Below are 19,155 nucleotides of genomic sequence, written 5' to 3' on the forward strand. Positions count from 1 at the left end.
TGTGATGATGTTGGTGGTGGAGGGGGGGGGTTATTGAAACGGTGCGTTCTCTCGGCCAATGAGATGCGTTCGGTCCCATTCTTGCACAGGCCCTTTTTCCTAACCCCTGCACCTCTGCGTATATATATATAAAAAACAGGGTCCCGTTTCGAATCTTGGGCCCTTTTTTTTAAAAACCCTCAACTATATCGAAAATCCCACAACCAGCAGCACTTCAGTGCGCCCTCATCCGTCGGGACAGCAACAACCCCAAGAACAAACTCACACATCGAAACAATCTTTTGAAAAACTTTTCGAAATCGTGCGTTCATCTGAAACTTAGTGATTCGCGAAATAACGTTTATCCAATTTTTTTGTTGTTGTTGTTGTGAATCTATCTTACGGATGCGTTGTCTCTCGTTGCAGTGATTCTATCAAAGACGAAGAAGTGATCCGCGATGGGTACCAACGCCCAGCAATACTGCCTTCGGTGGAACAACCACCAGACGAATCTGCTCACGGTCTTCGATGAACTCCTGCAGAACGAAGCCTTCACCGATGTGACGCTCATCTGTGAGGGAGGCAGCCACGTCAAGTGCCATAGGATGGTGCTGGCCGCTTGCTCTCCGTACTTCCAGAACATCTTCACTGTGACAACGTGCAAACATCCAGTTGTGGTCCTCGACGTTAAACTCGCAGAAATCAAGGCCATCCTCGAGTACATGTACAGGGGTGAAGTGAACGTGGCACATGATCAGTTGGCGGCGCTCCTGAAAGTGGCTGAAACCTTCAAAGTGAAGGGTTTAGTGGAGGAGAGTCGCGGCAGCGGGAATGAAGACTTGAATGAAGAACCTAAGCATTCGCCGAAGGGCGTGAGCCCATCCAGCACAAACAACAACAATAACAACAATCCATCCAACGTGCACAGCAGTAGCAGTAACAACAATTCACCACCGCATTCGACGAACGGCATCCACTACAAGAATCATTACAACATGTACGCGAAGGGTCAGCAGGAACGCAGAATGAGTATGCCTATGTGGACAGTGCCAGGATTACCGATGCCTCATCACCAAGCCCCAATACCGCAACAGAACCACGCAGCGGCCGCGGCGATGCTCAACAGCTGCTACGAAGCCGGTCCAGATATGAACTCATCGAAACGCAAGAAGTCATCGAGTTTGGGAATGAACCGCGATACACCAATTTTGAGGACCGTCCTTGGATTAGCAGATTCCTCTCAACCCGTGAGTCTCGTTTGCCACGGTGGAAGCAGCAGTCCCGACAACATCAACTCCAACGGAATCGAAGAACGACACGAAAAGGTAAGCGACACACATTTGACACACGTTGGAAGCAGATTAGTAATTTATGAATACCTTTTGAAGCACATTAAGAACGAACCTTCGGAAAACGCGCAATCACCCTACACCGATCTCTCAATGATGGATGATGATGATAAACTGAAGATGCCACCGTCGTCGCCGCACGCTTATCCTGGTGATGTGCGCGGCGTCTCCGGCATCGCCACCTACGTCCCAAGCAATCAAAAACCCGAATGGAAACGATACAAGCAATATACAAGAAACGACATATTATCCGCAATCGAAGCCGTCAAGAACGGGATGTCCGCTCTGCAAGCCGCCAAAAAGTACGGTGTCCCATCGAGAACGTTGTACGATAAAGTCAAGAAGTTGGGAATAACACCGAACAAGCACTTCAAGCGCGGCTCGAACGGCAGCAGCGTGTGCTTCCCGTACGGCATCAGCGGCACCAGCTCCCCATACATGGACGGATCCGAAGAGAGCATGAACAACAATTCGTCCCTGCTCGAAGCCAACAGCATCCTTCAGCACGCGTTGGACAGCAGAGGTGGCGACGAAAGGGAAGCTCTCGCCGCTATGGCAGCAGCAGCCGCAGCGCACGCCGCCCTTTCAGGACACGGACAACAAGACCACAACTTGGCGAGAAGTCCCAGCCCCAGTCCGACGCTCATCAAATACATGCGAATGAACAGTCTGACGCCGTCGCCTGCCCCAGGAAGCGAACACAATCACAGCGAGACGAACGGCAGCTCCGAACGCGATCGCGAAGAGGAGGACGACCACGTCGAAGATCTCAGCGTGAGCGCTCGGAAGCATCAGGAGTCGCGCGTCATTATGCCACCGATGAGCATGTCCTCCATCATCAAGAAAGAGGAGATGCTCAAGGAGACGCTGCGAGAGGAGATGCGCCGTGAGGTAAGCGTCGAAAACGCCGAATAAAAAAAAAGATACACAAAAAAAAACGCAATCCAACAACAACATCCCCAAAAAGACAAACCCCCCATACCCCCCCCCCCCAACAAAAAAAAAGACAATTTGACACATCTCGCGGATTCTTAACAAAAAAACAAAAAAAAAACGAACACAGAGACAGACCGAGCTGACCAAGAGTTTTAAACGATCCAGTGTTAAGTTTTTTTTCCTCTTTATTATTATTATATAATATAAATATATATATTTTATGTATTTGGTTGCATAATGCCAGACTGAGATCAGTGCAATATGTTTATTATTTTTATTTTTATATATATATACGTAATACTATTATTATTATTATTTTCTTTGAATTTACTATCTGTGGTTTTCACCTCACCCGTACTCACGTTTCGTAGCCTTAAGTTAAAACCGATTCTTTGTTGTTCTTATTATTATTATTATTATTATTAAATATTATAGATTAATACTATAGAAGATGAAAAAAAAAGCATACAATATTTATCATTGTCTTATCTCAGAGTGCCTGTTTGTTGTCCATCATATTTTAAATAATTAGTAGGCGAGAAGAAAAACAAAACTGAAACGAAAAAAAAACAAAACACACACACGATGCATATATAAATATATATATATATATAAAGAAGACGTAATATGTAAGAGTAAGCACGGGACCATGTTTGCTACAGGTTCCTCTCGTTGGAATATTATGTAACTTTTAAGACTGATAGGATTATATAGATTTATATATAAAATATATATTGAAAGCAAGGAAACGAAGAAACGATAGTTATTAATGGGGCGCCTTCCGCCCCCCTTCTTTTTCTTATTATTTCTTTCGTTTTTATTTCTTTTTATTTTATAATGAGACTGAAATTATTATATATATATTATATATATAAAAGTTTGTGCGTGAAAAGACGTTTTTTTTTTTTCGTTTTCTCTCTTTTCTTTTTGAAATGCAACATGCAATTTGTATAGATGTAAATAAACGACAAATGACCGATATTCACAAACAAGCAAAAAAAAACACAAGGCAAACGAACGATCTTTCTAAGAAAGATGTAAATAAGTTTTAATATAAATTTAGGTAAATGAACATAAATAAATAAATAAATAATTGAACAGAACGCCAGAGGCCTCCTCTATAATGAACTAAAAAAAAATCAGCAAACAAACAAAACACACACACACACATACACAGCATAGTAAAAACAATAGTTTTAATTGAATGTGATTATTATTAATTAATTGTACGGATAGAGTTTAACGATTATATAAAATATATTTGTATGTAGTTAGGGATTCATTAAATTGTAGGAATTTTAGATTGTAAACAAAACAAAAACAAAAAAAAGTAAACGTATTTTTTTTCCTCTAATTATTATTATTATTATCATTATTATTAAATTTGGTGGTTTTGGGTTTCGAAGAGTGCCGTGAAAAAAAAAATAAGAAGAAAAACAAAAAAAAAATAGAAATATTTTGTATCGACGATTTGTAAGATAAAAATTGACGTTTAGGCGAATTTATGTTTTTCTTCTTCTTTGACTTCTGTTGTTGTCGGCCAATCAATAATTTGTAACAATTAATAACGATTTGTAATAATTCGATCGCACCACTTTTGTTTTTTCGAAACGTGTTGTTGTTTTTTTTTTCTCTCTTTTTTTTTGTTGTTGTTGTTGTTGCACAAGTTCCATCGCCGCCGCCGCCGCCCCCCCAGATAGCTGTGATTTACTAGACTGAACACCACAACATTTCACTACACAAATGTACCATTACAAAAACACACACACACACATCCGCACAGAGTGGAGATGAGAAAGAGAGAGAGATCTTTGTTTAAAAGATGGATTATTAATAACAAACAAATAAATAAATATATTTGGACTGATTTCGGCTCTAGTCTCGTCCTTTGCAGCAGCAGCGGCAGCTCAAAGAAAAGTGTGCTCAATTTCGATCACCGAACGCGAGTGATCAAAGTTTTTAAACGATCGGACAAGACTGAGACGACGATTGATTGCAATATAAATCATATATATTTTTTATTTTGTTGTTGTTGTTTCGCAACAAATTAGTGTGAACGTGGACCAATATTACCGTGCATTATTGTTTCACACAGCGTGCCTTCGAGACACGGAACGAAGGATTATTATTAATTTTTATTACATGTAATTCTTTCGTCGTAATTGTAATTTATTTAGACCACATTCCATCCTTCGTTTCGGTTATCGACGATTTGATTTGTTCTATTTCTTTCTTTATAAACCAATTCGAATTTGCGCTACTAAAATTCGATTTAAAATTTAAAACTTTTAAATAAAAATGACTATGTAATAGACAAAGAGAGAGAGAGTGTAATCAAAAGAAAATGAAAGAATCAGCAGTTGTGTTTAACTGATGTTGCCATTTTTATTTAAGACTGATTATTTCGTGTTTTTTTTTTTAATTATTATTATTTTGTTTGTTAATTATGTAAAGAATACTATTATTATTATTATACTTGTAATTATCGCTAATATTTTTTATGATGTTTCAAAGATAATAAACACCAGAAAACCAGACAGGATCTCTTGTAATTGTAACTACATACTATTGTTTAATTGTTTGTTTTTCTTTTATATTAATTAATTAATCAATCAATTAATTAATTATGATTTTATTTTTATTTTTTTTTTATACTGTTACGAGTTGATTACCAATTTCTCGATGCAAGCATTCACCAACTACCTCATTATACCTAAACAAATATAGAAACTATATTTACAACTGAAAGTGCATAGATTTATATTAAAATGAAATATATTATATTCCTATATAAGAGTTTTGTACATAAATAAATAAAGAAATAAATAAAGGAATGAAAGAGCGGTTCGTTTTCTTCTACATATTTTCTTTTTTCTACTTTTCTTCGAATATTCTACTTTTAGGAAACAATTTCGACTAAATAATAATTGAAATAATTAATCCTTTTTAATAATTTTAACGTACTTTTTTTTTTTAGAAAATTTTTCCTATCTACTATAATAATTATTATTATTTTTTTGTTCTAATCGTAATCTATATATATATGTTACTATTACAATTGTTAGTTATAGTTGTATATTGCACTGCACGTATGTAATGCATTTAATTATTATGTAAGTATCTCGAACAGATAATAAAACTGAAATCTATATAGAATATTTCTCTTTCCTGTTTTTTTTACTCTCTACGCTTCAATTCGATTCGCTTTTCACCCTCTCGTCCTCTCTGCAAATCATCCAAAAAAAAACACACCTCATCTTTTCCCTGCAAATAATTTCTTTTTGTTAAACAATATTTATCTCACAGCTGAAACTGTAGATGAATAAAACAGAATTTGTAATTTGCATTTCTTTAAATTTAAGAGAAAATATTTATTTATAAATTTTTCCAGAATGAAATTTGTAATTATTTTCTAAAAAACAAAAGAGAGATTTATTGTCGTTTCTGCTACAAATCATTCAGATTTGCGGTGAAATCAAGACTTGAATTTTATTATTTCTAAATATTAATTTTAGTTAATCTAAAAACTGTTTGCTTCATCATTTCCAGTTGAAAGTGAGATTTTAGTAAATAATTTAGATTTGTGATGAAGGTAAAGTATTGTATCTTTTTTTTTATAAAATATTGTTCAAAATAATATTTGAACGAAATTTTCGTTAATAAACATCGCAAATAAAATTGTTTATCATGACGCTAATGAAACAGTGTGCAGTTGTGAGAAAGAGGTAAAAAGAAGTAGCAAATTTCTCGAGAACTTATTTTTTTTTTGTTCGTGAATCTTTCAAAATTCTTTGAGCAAATGCGATTTTCTTTCAGCCCTTTCACTCACATTTTTTTTATGTGTATATGTTCGAGCAGTAAGGATCGAAAGGGTTCTCTTGTTATTGTTGTATTTTTTTTTTATCTCTCTCCTTGGATTCCGTTAAGATGGACATAAAATTCGGTGATAATTAGTGAATAATACTACCTGCGGGTTTGCTCAGCTTCAAACTCTTTTTTATTGCAGTTTTATTGCCATTCGGTGTCCTCTTTCAAATGGTTTGTTGTGCGAGAAATCCTTTTTTACGGCCTAGGATAAATTTTTTTTTAGCAATAAACGCACGATGGTCGAAGATGGTGCAGAACAATGAGAAAATAAAGCAAGGGTTGTACATAAAAAAAAACAAGCAAGGATTAAGTCGAGACGCGTCGGGAGTCTCAAACAAAAATTAGAAAACACGAGATTATTAGCACCTCCGCTAATCCTTTGAAAAAGAACGAATTCCAAGCAAAACAATAATAAAAAGTAATAGGATAGTTCGCATCTCAGAAAGCTCTAGTAAATTTACAGAACAAATTTGTTTTTTTTTTTAGTTTGTGCTGTATTTCCGGTTTTTTGCGAGCTGAAAGTTTTGTGGAAACTCGACGCAGGAATTCGATGTGGAAAACGGAGGACGTGATGAGATAAGGCCGTTTTATGATCCAGATTTTGGAGGGTAGGCAGGTAGAATTTACCTAAGATATGGGGAAGGTTTATGGGCCGAAACCGAGCAATAATTTTTGCGCAAAGTGCAGACCTCCCCCCCAACAAAACGAAAAATAGAAACCCTATTTGCATTCCTCGATTATTATTGCCCTCAATTTGGGTATAACTAGGTTTACTCATCCGAAGTAGCAGTTATTACTTCACACCTCAGCTCCAGTAAAGAAGGGACACAAAATAGGGGCTCGAAAATCTCTTATACAAACATCCCTTAATTCATACAATATGCACACTCCGTCCAGAAGTATTCACGTAAATCTCTAAAGCGATATTGAATCGTAAATTTCCTATTCTAATTCACTGTAAACAAGTATTATTACAAAAGAAAACACTTGCAAATTTGATTATTTACATATAGATTAACCCTTTGAGGACTAGTGGTTACTAGTTGTAAACCATACTGTTAAGTGTGTTTCTTCTAGTAATCATATTCTGTAGTATATTTTTTTATAATTTGTTGTTATTTATATTAATAAACATATAATATATAATGACTTTTGTTTGTTAAAAATTATTAATTAAGAATTCCGGCTTAAAAAGGTTAAAATGCAACTAATATTGATAAAAATGTGTACTATTTAAACACAAAAATACAGCAAAAACGTGTTGAAATTTCAATGTTGAAGTTTATAGGTCAGGTAAGAATATTTTACTAAATATTGGGGTCAATTTTATTGGTCGTCCTTGCTACCATTTTTTCGGACTATTGAAAAAAAAACCGCAAAAAATGAATGCAAAAGCGAGACGAACTTTTATTGCCGTCAATTTATGTAAAATAGGACCTTCGGGTCCGAAACGGTAGCGCAAAAAGTGCTCAATACACAATGGCAGCGTTTTATTATGTTTACATACAATTTGCATGCAACTACAGATTTATAAGTTCATAAAAATAAGCAAAACCAAACCCCCACTTCATAAAAATGGACGTTCTTTTCGGTCTCTTTTTTCAGAGAATCGGTGGCAAATTTTCTGAAAATTATTGCTCTTTTCAATTTAGCCATTTATTTTTGTTGAAATCATTCATGCACTTTCATCAACTACCTTAATTACTAAATTTATTCTTGAAAAAGATTGCAATAATATTTTAAAAGAAAAATGTTAATGACATTTTCCAAAATATGATAAATGAATATTCAAAGTTTTATTATTAATAATTCGATCAAAATGTATTGTCGAAATATTTACTCTAAATGTGACAATTAATTATGTTACAAACAAGTTGAGGTTTTTAAAATTAAGAAATATTATGTCTTAATTATTCAATTTAATTATTATATACATTTATTGTTGTGTTTATTTTACCATTTGATTTTTTAAGAAAATTTTAAATTAATTAAAATTTTACTATAACAATTCTTATGTAACATTACTTTAAATCTTAAATATGTAAGTAATGCGAATGTTAACATTGCTTTTCATTGCATTAAGCATTGAAGAAGCTGACAAAAGAATTAAGTAGTTGTTTAATTGAAATGGATTATGTGTCTATTGTATATTCTTCAGGATGCGTGAGTTAAGCGTGTGAGGGCACGTTAAAATTTAAACGGACTGTTAAAGTGGTTATGCAACCAAACTATCCTATGAAGTTATCAATATGAAGAGTAGATGTCGTACCTGTAGAGTCGTACGATGTGACGTCAAATCACCAGATCCATCGTGAGCTCGCTGATTCGCTGACCGCAGTCTTCGTGATCTGCTGGAGTATTTTGATTTCGGTGAGGCGTAGAATCCAAGTGTTTTGCGTTCTGCAGGTGAGATTTTCCGCGATGGCTGAAAACAGCAGCCAGTTCTCCGCTGGAGACACCTTCGACATGAGCGAAATAAGCAGCATAGATGGTAAGCACATAAACAACAACATTGCATCACCATTAACAACAAACAACAATAATAACAAATGCTTTGCAGAGCTGCTCAAAGACTACGATTCAGAGATCCTTAACAACAGCCTGCTGTTCGCCAACGATGGACTGCTCACGCAAATCGATGATGGACTGCTCACACAAATCGATGATCAATTGTCAATGGACACATTCCCATTGGATTTAGATGGAATGCAGAACAATCCCTTTATGGACTCGAGTAGTCTCTCACCAAATTCCCTGTACACCACTCCGCAGGTGTCTCCAGAGTTTGTTCAGGCTTCTCCGACGCATCAGCAGACATACAGTCCTGTAAAGCAGGACGTGCCGCAGAAGATGCAGCAGACTTTTCCTGTGAAATTGGAGCAGATAGTGCATCCTCCGCAACCTGCAACTGTAATAATTTCATCACCAAACATAATTCAGCAGACCACAGAGCAGATGGTTTACTCACAGATACCAAGGAGCCAACATTTAATAGTGCAAACTAGCAAGCCGAAGATGAACACCCAACCGTTGTTGGTGCAGAACATAGGCCAATTGGACAAAATTCAACCTGTCATTGTTCAAACTAAATTAATTAAAACTGAGCCTCAGAATATTCAGCCAGCCACTGTTATGTACACGACGACTCCAGTGACCACATCGAACACTCAAGTGCACACATTGATAAACACAAATGGTCAACTTTTTACTACAGGAATACCTTTGGTTTTGGATCAGGAGAAGGTGGCTATCAACAGGATACAGACCACTGGAAAAGAGCCTAAAGTGAAAGAGGTGAAGAGGAGCGCTCATAACGCGATCGAGCGTAAATACAGGACGAGCATCAACGATAAAATCGTGGAGCTGAAGAATATCATTGTGGGAGTTGACGCCAAGCTGAATAAATCGGCGATTTTAAGGAAGACCATCGATTATATCAGATTCCTACAGAACAGCAATACTAAATTGAAGCAGGAGAATATGGCTTTGAAGATGGCTGCGCACACGAACACGTTGAAGGACCTTTTGGTAACAGGATGTGCGACTGAAGATATCCACATGACGAGTTTCGTCACGCAGAACACTCCACCACCTTCGGACGTATCTTCTCTTTCGCCTACGCATTCTGTTCCTTCCAGTCCGGAGTATTCTGGACAGCAGTTCAAGGAGGATAGCGAAGACGAACCTATGGGAATTACAAGAGGAATGTTGGATCACTCGAGGATCGCGCTTTGCATGTTCATGTTGGCAGTGGTCTCTTTCAATCCATTTGGAATAGCTTTGAATACAATCTCTGGTAGCGACCATGACTTTTCAACAAGGAAAATCTTGCAATGTAATTGGAACCGAATTAGTTTATCTATACGTTTCATTAAATTCTGTTTCTTACGTAGATGGAGAGAGCGGTTCTTTAGCATGGGGAAGCTCGGTTCTACTACTCTGGCTCATAAACCTTTTGGTACTTGGCTTCTGCTTTGTCAAGATGTTCGTGTACGGAGATCCCATAGTTCCATCCAAGTCCAAAGAGGCTCAGATCTTCTGGAGACATAAAAGACAAGCCGATTCATACATGTGCGAAGGCGACAACGTCAGAGCCAAGCAGGAGCTGAAGAGGTGTTTGCAGACGTTCGGGTTATCTCTACCGACGAGCCGTTTCGAAATGTTCACCTCGTTCACCTGGCAAATGGTCAGACAGATCTTCCACAGACTCTGGATAGGACGTTGGTTGTCCAGGCATACCGGCGGCTTCATGGCTGACGGGTAAATTTTAAAGAAAAAGCAACAGACAAAATGTCATATCTAATATTACATCTGTACATTTCAGACTGACGAAACACGAAGCCTTGACATCTTGCCGCGAATTGGCAATGGTTTATCACAGATTGAACCAGATCCACTTGGTCGAGGGTCGCTCCGATACCAGCCATCTGACCGGCCTAGTTTTGGCCTTGAACTCTGTGAATTTGGCGGAAGCTGCTGGAGCAATGCTGCCGCCCATTCAGCTGATTGAAATCTACGTTTGCGTTGCACTGCGCGTCAAAGCCAGCTGCTACAATTTCACCCAAGGAATTCACCGGTAAAAAAAAACACATTATGCAGCTTTCACACAGACACTCAACTAGTTAAGACTTTCTTCATACACCTAACTTAATCAAAACGTAGACATAATAAAAATAAAACATTCCCACTAACAAACAATTCACATATACATATTCAAAAGTACATTTATTCATATAAGAACTACGAGATTTATTTGCGATATTAATTTTCTTAAATGTGTCTACTTTTTCTTCTCGTATATTACTACTAAAGGTGCTACTTAAATTTGGCAAAGCAAGCGACGACGAACGCCTGCGATCCCATCCCGTCGAGATTGAAGTGGATCTTCACGTCATATGGTCATAAATTCTTTACAGCCCAGAAGATTGTCTCCTTCGAAGAAGAGGAGACGCATAAAGTGCTCGTTTATAGCAGCGAGGGGAATAAATCTGATCCGATTGCGTTCGTAATCAGGGTGAGTAAAAAAAAAATGAAACGAAAGATAGAAAAAAGGATTATTTTTTTGTGTGTTCATCAGTTATACAGGGAGCATCTGATTGAAAAGGCGTTGCAAAATGTGGTGGCTCCCGGCACCAAGAACGACGATGAGAATCTTAGAAAGTCCACCCACGCTGACGCTTTGAACTACATTCAATTACTTTTCGAGAGCGTTGAAACGGACGTTTCTACCATCTTCAATTCCACTGTAATTCACAGTACGTTTAATCCTTAATTTTATTTTTTGATGTTTTTTTTTTAATAACTGATTGTCATGGTAGAATACGACGATGAAATCGCCAATTGGTGGACCAATATCATAGCTTGCGCATGTTATTGGTTGTTGGGTGAGGAGAGCAACGCGGAGAGGCTGTACTCGAAGGTGGAGAATTTACCGCAGGTTTTGGAAAACTTGAACGATCCTTTACCGAAGGCCATCCTCGCTGCTTACATGGCCAGGAAGGCTTACATTTCGCGCGAGACCAGCGATCAACATGTTCTCAAGCAGTGCGAATTCGCGAGCCAATTGATCGAGGATAGCCTCACCTTCAACAGCTGCAAAAAGCAAAACAACAAAGTTCTGGTTAGTAGCATAAAGAAATCAGTTATTTAATAACTATCAATATCTATATTAAAGTAACAGATATCAACGTTTAATAGTTTATAATCTGTAGCGCAAAGCAACAAGTGTTTAATTACTTTCACTCTGATATCAACTTGGAACTGTTACTACCATCGCTTTAATGTTGTTTCGCCGTAGATTAGACGCCGCATGATTTAATTTTTGTATTATTTATGTTTTCGATTTTTTTTTGGTTTCGCTTGGGTGCATTGTAGTTGCATTGCATTGTGTTTTTGGAATGTGCAATGTTCCTTCAGTGCAGCTCAAGCGAGCCCAGTTTTTCTGCATTCGTCGTAGTCGTTCTCTCATCAATTTCCTTTCCACACAAATCCGAATACTTTTCTCTCATTTTCTTTATTTCCTCCGTAGTTGACGCAGCTGATGGTGTGCGATTGGCTTCTGGAGACGCAGACGGCATTGTGGGAGGAAGGGTTGGAAGCGGATTCCAACAACGGCCCCGTCTCAAACGCCATTCTATCCGCTTTCCAGAAGGATTTGACGTCCCTGCGGAGTTTAGCCCAGTACATTCCGGTGAGTATTTCTAGGATTTCTCTCCTTTTGTATGGACGATAATGGTCGTTGCTTGCAGTCCGCTCTTCCACGCGTGTTCTTATACGAGGCTACGTCCAGGTTGATGGCCGGAGCGGCCCCAGGTCGCACTCAGCAGCTTTTGGATAGGAGTTTAAGACATCGATATTCAAAATCATCTATAATCTGCGGAAAAGGTAATAACGCATAGTTCTATAACATTAACAATATTCATTAATTTTCTTTCACAGACAAGAATCAGCAGGATTTTGGCGGCGAAAGGCAGCACGCGGCAGCTTTGTACATGGCCTGCAAACATCTTCCTGGACAACTGATTTCCTCTCCTGGCGAAAGGGCCGGAATGCTCGCCGAGGCTGCGAAGACTTTGGAGAGGATCGGCGATAAGAAGCGGTTGCAGGATTGCTACAAATTGATGAAAACCTTGGGTCCTAATTCGGTTACAAACTAATGATTTTATTTTTCTTTAACTGTATAAAGTATTTATTTTATACTTTCTTGTAAGTATTTAATTTTATTTTCTTAACGCTTTAATGATCTCGTTCCCTATATAGATTGGATAATGTCATGTCTATATAGAAATATTGAAAATATGGACGGGATTTTAGTCAGTACCTTATTAGTTAAGTGTAGAAAGAGTAATAATAGTTAAGTTTCGTCGAAGACGCATATTCTTAAGTTTGTATTTTATAAATTTATTATATAACCAATCAAAAATACTTTAATCTTGGTATTATTACAAATTATCCTTATCCTCTCATGTTTTCCGTTAGTCTTCAAAATTTCAAACATTATATTTTAAACCAGTTGCTATAAGTCATGTTTTTTAAGATTGTTTGAGAATTTTAATAAATTCATAGAATATTTCTAAACATCGTATGATTCAACACATAAACTTCTGAAATTGAATGAAAACTGTCTTAATTTGAAATGTAATTCATCAAATTTAATAAATCGTTGCAATTTGATTAACGACTTGTCCAAAATGAGGCAGATTTTTTTTTGTCATTATTTAAATTGAAAGCTTTCAGCATTTGTGTTTTCTCAATTTGATATAAAACACATTTCAATTAAATGAAAGTTTTTGCGTCTGTTGACGATAAATCGATGCGTAAATGTGCCGCGTTTTACTGTACGAGCTTAGGGCGCACTTAGCATTCGAGGTCGATGCATTATTGGTATAATTAGGTGCGCCGTAAAACGAAGTTACTTAATTAATTTTCAATTAGGGCAGAGATAAAATTAAGCGTATCGAAATTATGTCGGGATGACGAGAAGACGCTGTTTATGTGAGATGGGTTTTTGGTTTGAGACACTGCGAGTGGGTAGAAGAGGAGGATGAGGATGAGAAGGATGAAGATGAGGCAGTAATTCTATTAGGAGGTCTTCTTCTCTTTTGATTAATGGAAAATAGCTTTCGCGTACCGTAGAAGACAATTATCTTTAACTGCTAAGAGAGCATTTTATAACGCGACGGAGGAAGACAAAAACGGGGGGTGGCTATGAAAAAAAAAATGCGCAAAACGGTTGGGTTTGAGGGGGGGTGGGGTCTCGGGGTTTCCAGAACAAAACGCGAAATATAAATGGTTTAACTCAACTCGCGCAATTTGAATATATGTTTCGAGAAGTCGTAAATTTCGCGTAATACTCTTTATACGACTTTGCATTCTTTTACTCGGGAGTGGAAATATTACTACTTCATCATATCTCTATATACGTGTATATATACACGTTCGGCTGCGACCAACGTCTTATTTCGCCCTTAATTTCGTTCGCTATTAGCGTTTCGTTCGCATTAAATCCTCCAAACGAGCGTCGCAAACAAGCGAAAAATAATCCCCATTTGCATCAAATGCGCGACACGGGAACTTTTTTTTTTGATGAATTTACATTCATTCCACTGACGGATGAATAACATTACAACATTTCTCTGTTAGTTTTTGCAAATCTTGAATGCGCCCATTTCTTCATATAGTTTATAAAATTCGTATATAATGTTGAGTGCGTATTATATACGAATTTTATGACATTTGACATGTCATACGAAACTTCAACTTTCTTAAAAAAACAATAAACTAATCTACTACGTCAACAATTCATTCATTCAATATTGAAAATATTTTATTGTAAACCAATATAAAACGTGCGTATTATAATCGATATTAAAAGTTTATAATTAATATAATATACATTAAAGAAATAAATCATCTAAAGTATTGCCATTTTGACAGTTTACAAATGTTTAATAACAATTGAACAGATAACAAAAATGTTGCCTACTTGATACTTAACAAGAAATGTTGAATCGGGTAGCCGGTTTACGGTACGTGACGCAACGATGTCGCAAAAAGATAAACGTAGTTAATTTTCGATGGTAATCTGATTGATAAGAGCTGCAGGAAAGTTAGAGGACGCAAGTAGTTGTGTAAGTTTATGGAGAGGATGGGTAGTTAAGGGCCATTGAAAATCATTGCCGGTTTTCATTCCGACCAGTTTCTGGGATGCGATGTTGTGCAGTGCAGTACGTGCAGGCGAGCGCAAACCCACCTTGCCTCCTCTAATGTGCAGCAAATTGTTGAACCTCAGGTAATTTGAGGTAATGAGGCATCCCAATTTCCAGCGCTGATTACGCTCTCATTCATTCAGGACTTCATCTTCATCTCGTACGACCTAAAAACTTTGCATCATAACACGGAATAATTACACAAATTCGCGAAGGGAAACAACTTGAAAACTGTTTAGCGATTCAATGGGAACAATTCCAATTGGATTATCAGAAGATTATTTTCAATTTGTAGAATAATTCATTATTTTTTTTTTGGCAAATATTTTATATATTTTGTGCAAATGTTTTATATATTGGTTGCATAAGTTAGTAATTAATTGAAAATGCATGCAACCAATTGAAACCATATTCAACCTTTCGAGCTTTGAGTACAAGATGTCGCCACTAGTTACATCATGAATAAAATTATTATGTTAAGTACACCTATCCCTCGTTTTACACGATACTCGATTTACACGGTTTCTTGTTGCACGGTTTAAAAAAATTTGATTAGTAAATAAATGTTGAAAAAACGATTTACACGTTTTTCTCAAGAACCTATCTTGATAATTCACTTCTTCCAAGAGGAAACTAAATATTTACACTAATCTAGAAGCTTGATAGGATAAAATAAGCATAAATAAAAATATTCAATTGTTTTGGTTCCTTTGGAAATTAACAACAAACCAATAGGAAAGTAATTACGTGTACTAATGTGAAATCTTCAAACGATAAAATGAGCAATAATACATGTATGTAACTGCTTTAGTTTCTTCGTAATTTAAGAACAAACTTTGATCAATGACAAATAATTTCTTCTATTAATATTCTGAATATCTCGGACTGTTTGAAACCGGACTAATCGAGTACTTTAAAACCGCATAAATGCTGTAAGTTTAGAGGGGAAAAGTAAGTACTAATGTAGTCGATGTTTATATTTGGATGGGAATTTCAACTCATGCTAAAATAAATAAAAATTAATATATATATTTCCGTGTCGGCGTCTCGCTTCGAGCGGAATGTAAGTATTTGTTTAGAGATTTATTTTTCATAAAGCGGGAGTAGCAAAAGCAGAACCGAGGTTTGGGGGAAGAGAGAAATAAAGAAAGATTTATATCGGCTCTCAAAACCAATAAACGTGTTGACAAGACGTCTCAATCGCCTACCGTGTTTGCAGAAGAAACCCTCCATATAGATTGCCGCAGATATCATCTGTAGGAAAACACTTGGCGTCGCGACGCTCGCACACACATACACACACATTCGAGTCCATACAAACGTGGAGAAAGACAGAAGGGAAGCAGCAGGATCTCTCCTTTCAATTTCCTGCCGTCTTAAGGGCAGATTTTGCCCAAGGAGGAAAGAAAAGTATTTGAAATACACCTACACCTCTTCTTACCTTACCATCCTCATTCGAAACCTCAATAACCACGCATCCGAACGTCCTCGAAAGTAAGAGGCAATAAAAACGTAGATACGAGATGAGACGTAATATCTTGTGGAAGAAATTCAATTTTCGATTCTCCTATTATTATCTTACATTTAATAAATGCCATTCCGGATGTAATATTTATGAGCGACTCATTAAGCTGGTAAATAAAACGGCGCGAAGATTGCGCGCCAAATTTGAATTCGTAATTGGCGCATAATTTTCCGATTCGTTTCGTTTCGTTTCCATATTTTTTCCTTTTTTTTTTTCGCTGAGAAATCATTAATTATTGAATTTTCTCGACGGAGGAGCAGAAGAAAGAATTAGAACAAAGAAGTGGAAGGAAAACAGACGTTCGGAACATCAGAAGCGAAATGAAACAGGACAGAGTGGCGAATTAATTCCTCGCTCGACCGGATTATCATTTCTCGCATCCTTTGTTCTTCTCTCTTTTCTCTTCACTTCTGATCCTCAATCACCACTACCACCACCAACAGTAGTAGAAGCAGCAGCAGCAGCCGCAAGTCGAGTGGTCGACTGGAGTGGGTTTTTATATTCCTCATCTGCGCCTAACGGATGTGCCCTGATCTTTAAAAGATCACTCCTTTATTAAAGGCACTCCTCACTCTTCACTCTCTTCTTTCTCTCGCACTACATGGAGGAGCGCGCCTCCGACGTAGTCGCAATAAAACACACTGTCGCTCGAGTGTGAACAAAAAGCAACGGTTTAAGACCCCATCACTAAGAGGAACGGAAATAAAGCTGTAAATCTTCCAACGAATGCCACCTAACTACCTCTACTTACCGATCTGGAATCGCACACACACACACATTGACCACACACACTCACTCCTCCTTTTTTTTTCTTCCCGGTTGCAGTAAATATATATTGAATTTGGGTCATGAAATTTATGGAATTTCCACCAGAAGTCCGTTACAATTCACATCGAAACAAGTCCAGATTGTAGCTGCAGCATTAGCTACAGTCTAATTAGTCTAATTATATTGTTTATACTTTAATGATAATTTTATTTTCTAAAGATTTGTCAGGTTTTTTTTTCTGTAAGAATTTACTTATGTCAATTACTAAAGTTTGTTTTTAAATTGCGAATAAACTAAAGCAGCTACATACATGTTTCATTGCTTATTTTATTCCATGAAGATTCTATATTAGTAAACATTTTCAGTTTTTTGTTGGAAGAAACTGATTATCAAAATGCAGACCAATTTCCAAAACCTTATTTTCTGATCTGTCTTTTGTCATGAAGCAAAGTTTGTTATTAATTTCCGATCAAACTAAAGCAACTGGATATTATTATTTGTGTTTATTGTATTCTATAAATATTCTAAATTAGTATACATCTTTACTTTTCCATTGGTAAAAGCTCATTATCAAAATACAGACCAATTTCTAAAACCTTATTTTCTGATCTGTCATTTGACAAAAAGCAAAGTTTGCTATTCATTTCCAAACAAACTAAAGCAACTGGATATAATTATTTGTGTTTATTTTATTCTATGAAGATTCTAAATTTGTATACATCTTTACTTTTCTGTTGGTGGAACTTATTATCAAAATACAGACCAATTTCTAAAACCTTATTTTCTGATCTGTTATTTGTCATGAAGCAAAGTTTGTTATTAATTTCCGAACAAACCAAAGCAACTGGATATTATTATTTATGTTTATTTTATTCTATAAATATTCTAAATTAGTATAGATCTTTACATTTCCGTTGGTATAAACTTATTATCAAAATATAGACCAATTTCTAAAACCGTATTTTCTGATCTGTCATTTGTCATAAAGCAAAGTTTGTTATTTATTTCCGAACAAACCAAAACAACTGGATATTATAATTTGTGTTTATTTTATTCTATAAATATTCTAAATTAGTATAGATCTTTACTTTTCTGTTGGTAGAAGCTTATTATCAAAATACAGACCAATTTCTAAAACCTTAATTTCTGATCTATCATTTGTCAAAAAGCAAAGTTTGTTATTAATTTCCAAACAAACTGAAGCAACTGGATATTATTATTTGTTTTTATTTTATTCTATTAATATTCTAAATTAGTATAGATTTTTACTTTTCCGTTGGTAGAAGCTTATTATCTAAATACAGACCAATTTCTAAAACCTTATTTTCTGATCTGTCTTTTGTCAAAAAGCAAAGTTTGTTATTCATTTCCGAACAAACCAAAGCAACTGGATATAATTATTTGTGTTTATTTTATTCTATGAAGATTCTAAATTAGTATAGATCTTTACTTTTCCGTTGGTATAAACTTATTATCAAAATATAGACCAATTTCTGAAACCGTATTTTCTGATCTGTCATTTGTCATAAAGCAAAGTTTGTTATTCATTTCCAAACAAACCAAAGCAACTGGATATAATTATTTGTGTTTATTTTATTCTATAAATATTCTAAATTAGTATACATCTTTACTTTTCCATTGGTAAAAGCTCATTATCAAAATACAGACCAATTTCTAAAACCTTATTTTCTGATCTGTCTTTTGACGTAAAGCAAAGTTTGTTATTAATTTCCGAACAAACCAAAGCAACTGGATATAATTATTTGTGTTTATTTTATTCTATGAAGATTCTAAATTAGTATACATCTTTACTTTTCCGTTGGTAGAAGCTTATTATCAAAATACAGACCAATTTAAAAGATGTTATATTCTGTATGTAACAAAGTTTGTTATTAATTCCATGTAGAATAATAATATCGCATGACTCGTTATCAATTTTTTACTTTTTCTTTTATTCATCAATTCCAAGTGTTTACTTACTTAGAATAGTTCCTGTTCTTACGTTTGTTCTTTATTTTTCACC

At 36.0% G+C, this 19,155-nt stretch overlaps 2 protein-coding genes across 2 annotated transcripts; both read left to right on the forward strand.

Moving 5' to 3' along the window:
• Positions 1-437: 437 nt before the first annotated feature.
• On the forward strand, positions 438-2,243 carry LOC108557040 (broad-complex core protein). Its single transcript, XM_017913415.1, has 2 exons — positions 438-1,304; positions 1,368-2,243. The coding sequence occupies exons 1-2, from the start codon at positions 438-440 to the stop codon at positions 2,241-2,243; spliced, it is 1,743 nt and encodes a 580-aa protein (XP_017768904.1).
• Positions 2,244-8,438: 6,195 nt separating this feature from the next.
• On the forward strand, positions 8,439-13,049 carry LOC108557039 (sterol regulatory element-binding protein 1). The gene is made up of 10 exons (XM_017913414.1): positions 8,439-8,622; positions 8,692-9,966; positions 10,025-10,391; positions 10,456-10,707; positions 10,944-11,145; positions 11,209-11,386; positions 11,450-11,751; positions 12,160-12,321; positions 12,380-12,515; positions 12,570-13,049. Exons 1-10 carry the CDS (start codon positions 8,553-8,555, stop codon positions 12,785-12,787), a joined length of 3,162 nt encoding a protein of 1,053 aa, XP_017768903.1. The 5' UTR covers positions 8,439-8,552; the 3' UTR covers positions 12,788-13,049.
• Positions 13,050-19,155: the final 6,106 nt, after the last annotated feature.

Source organism: Nicrophorus vespilloides, unplaced genomic scaffold (assembly GCF_001412225.1).
Source record: "Nicrophorus vespilloides isolate i.1.1-1 unplaced genomic scaffold, Nicve_v1.0, whole genome shotgun sequence".
NCBI lineage: Eukaryota > Metazoa > Arthropoda > Insecta > Coleoptera > Silphidae > Nicrophorus > Nicrophorus vespilloides.

Excerpts from the sequence above, each read along its gene's own strand:
- LOC108557040 (XM_017913415.1), top strand. The coding sequence starts at position 438 with ATGGGTACCAACGCCCAGCAATACTGCCTTCGGTGGAACAACCACCAG. Across the intron at positions 1,305-1,367 it reads TCGAAGAACGACACGAAAAG|CACATTAAGAACGAACCTTC; the intron begins GTAAGCGACACA and ends TACCTTTTGAAG.
- LOC108557039 (XM_017913414.1), top strand. The coding sequence starts at position 8,553 with ATGGCTGAAAACAGCAGCCAGTTCTCCGCTGGAGACACCTTCGACATG. Across the intron at positions 8,623-8,691 it reads CGAAATAAGCAGCATAGATG|AGCTGCTCAAAGACTACGAT; the intron begins GTAAGCACATAA and ends AATGCTTTGCAG. Across the intron at positions 11,146-11,208 it reads CGATTGCGTTCGTAATCAGG|TTATACAGGGAGCATCTGAT; the intron begins GTGAGTAAAAAA and ends TGTGTTCATCAG.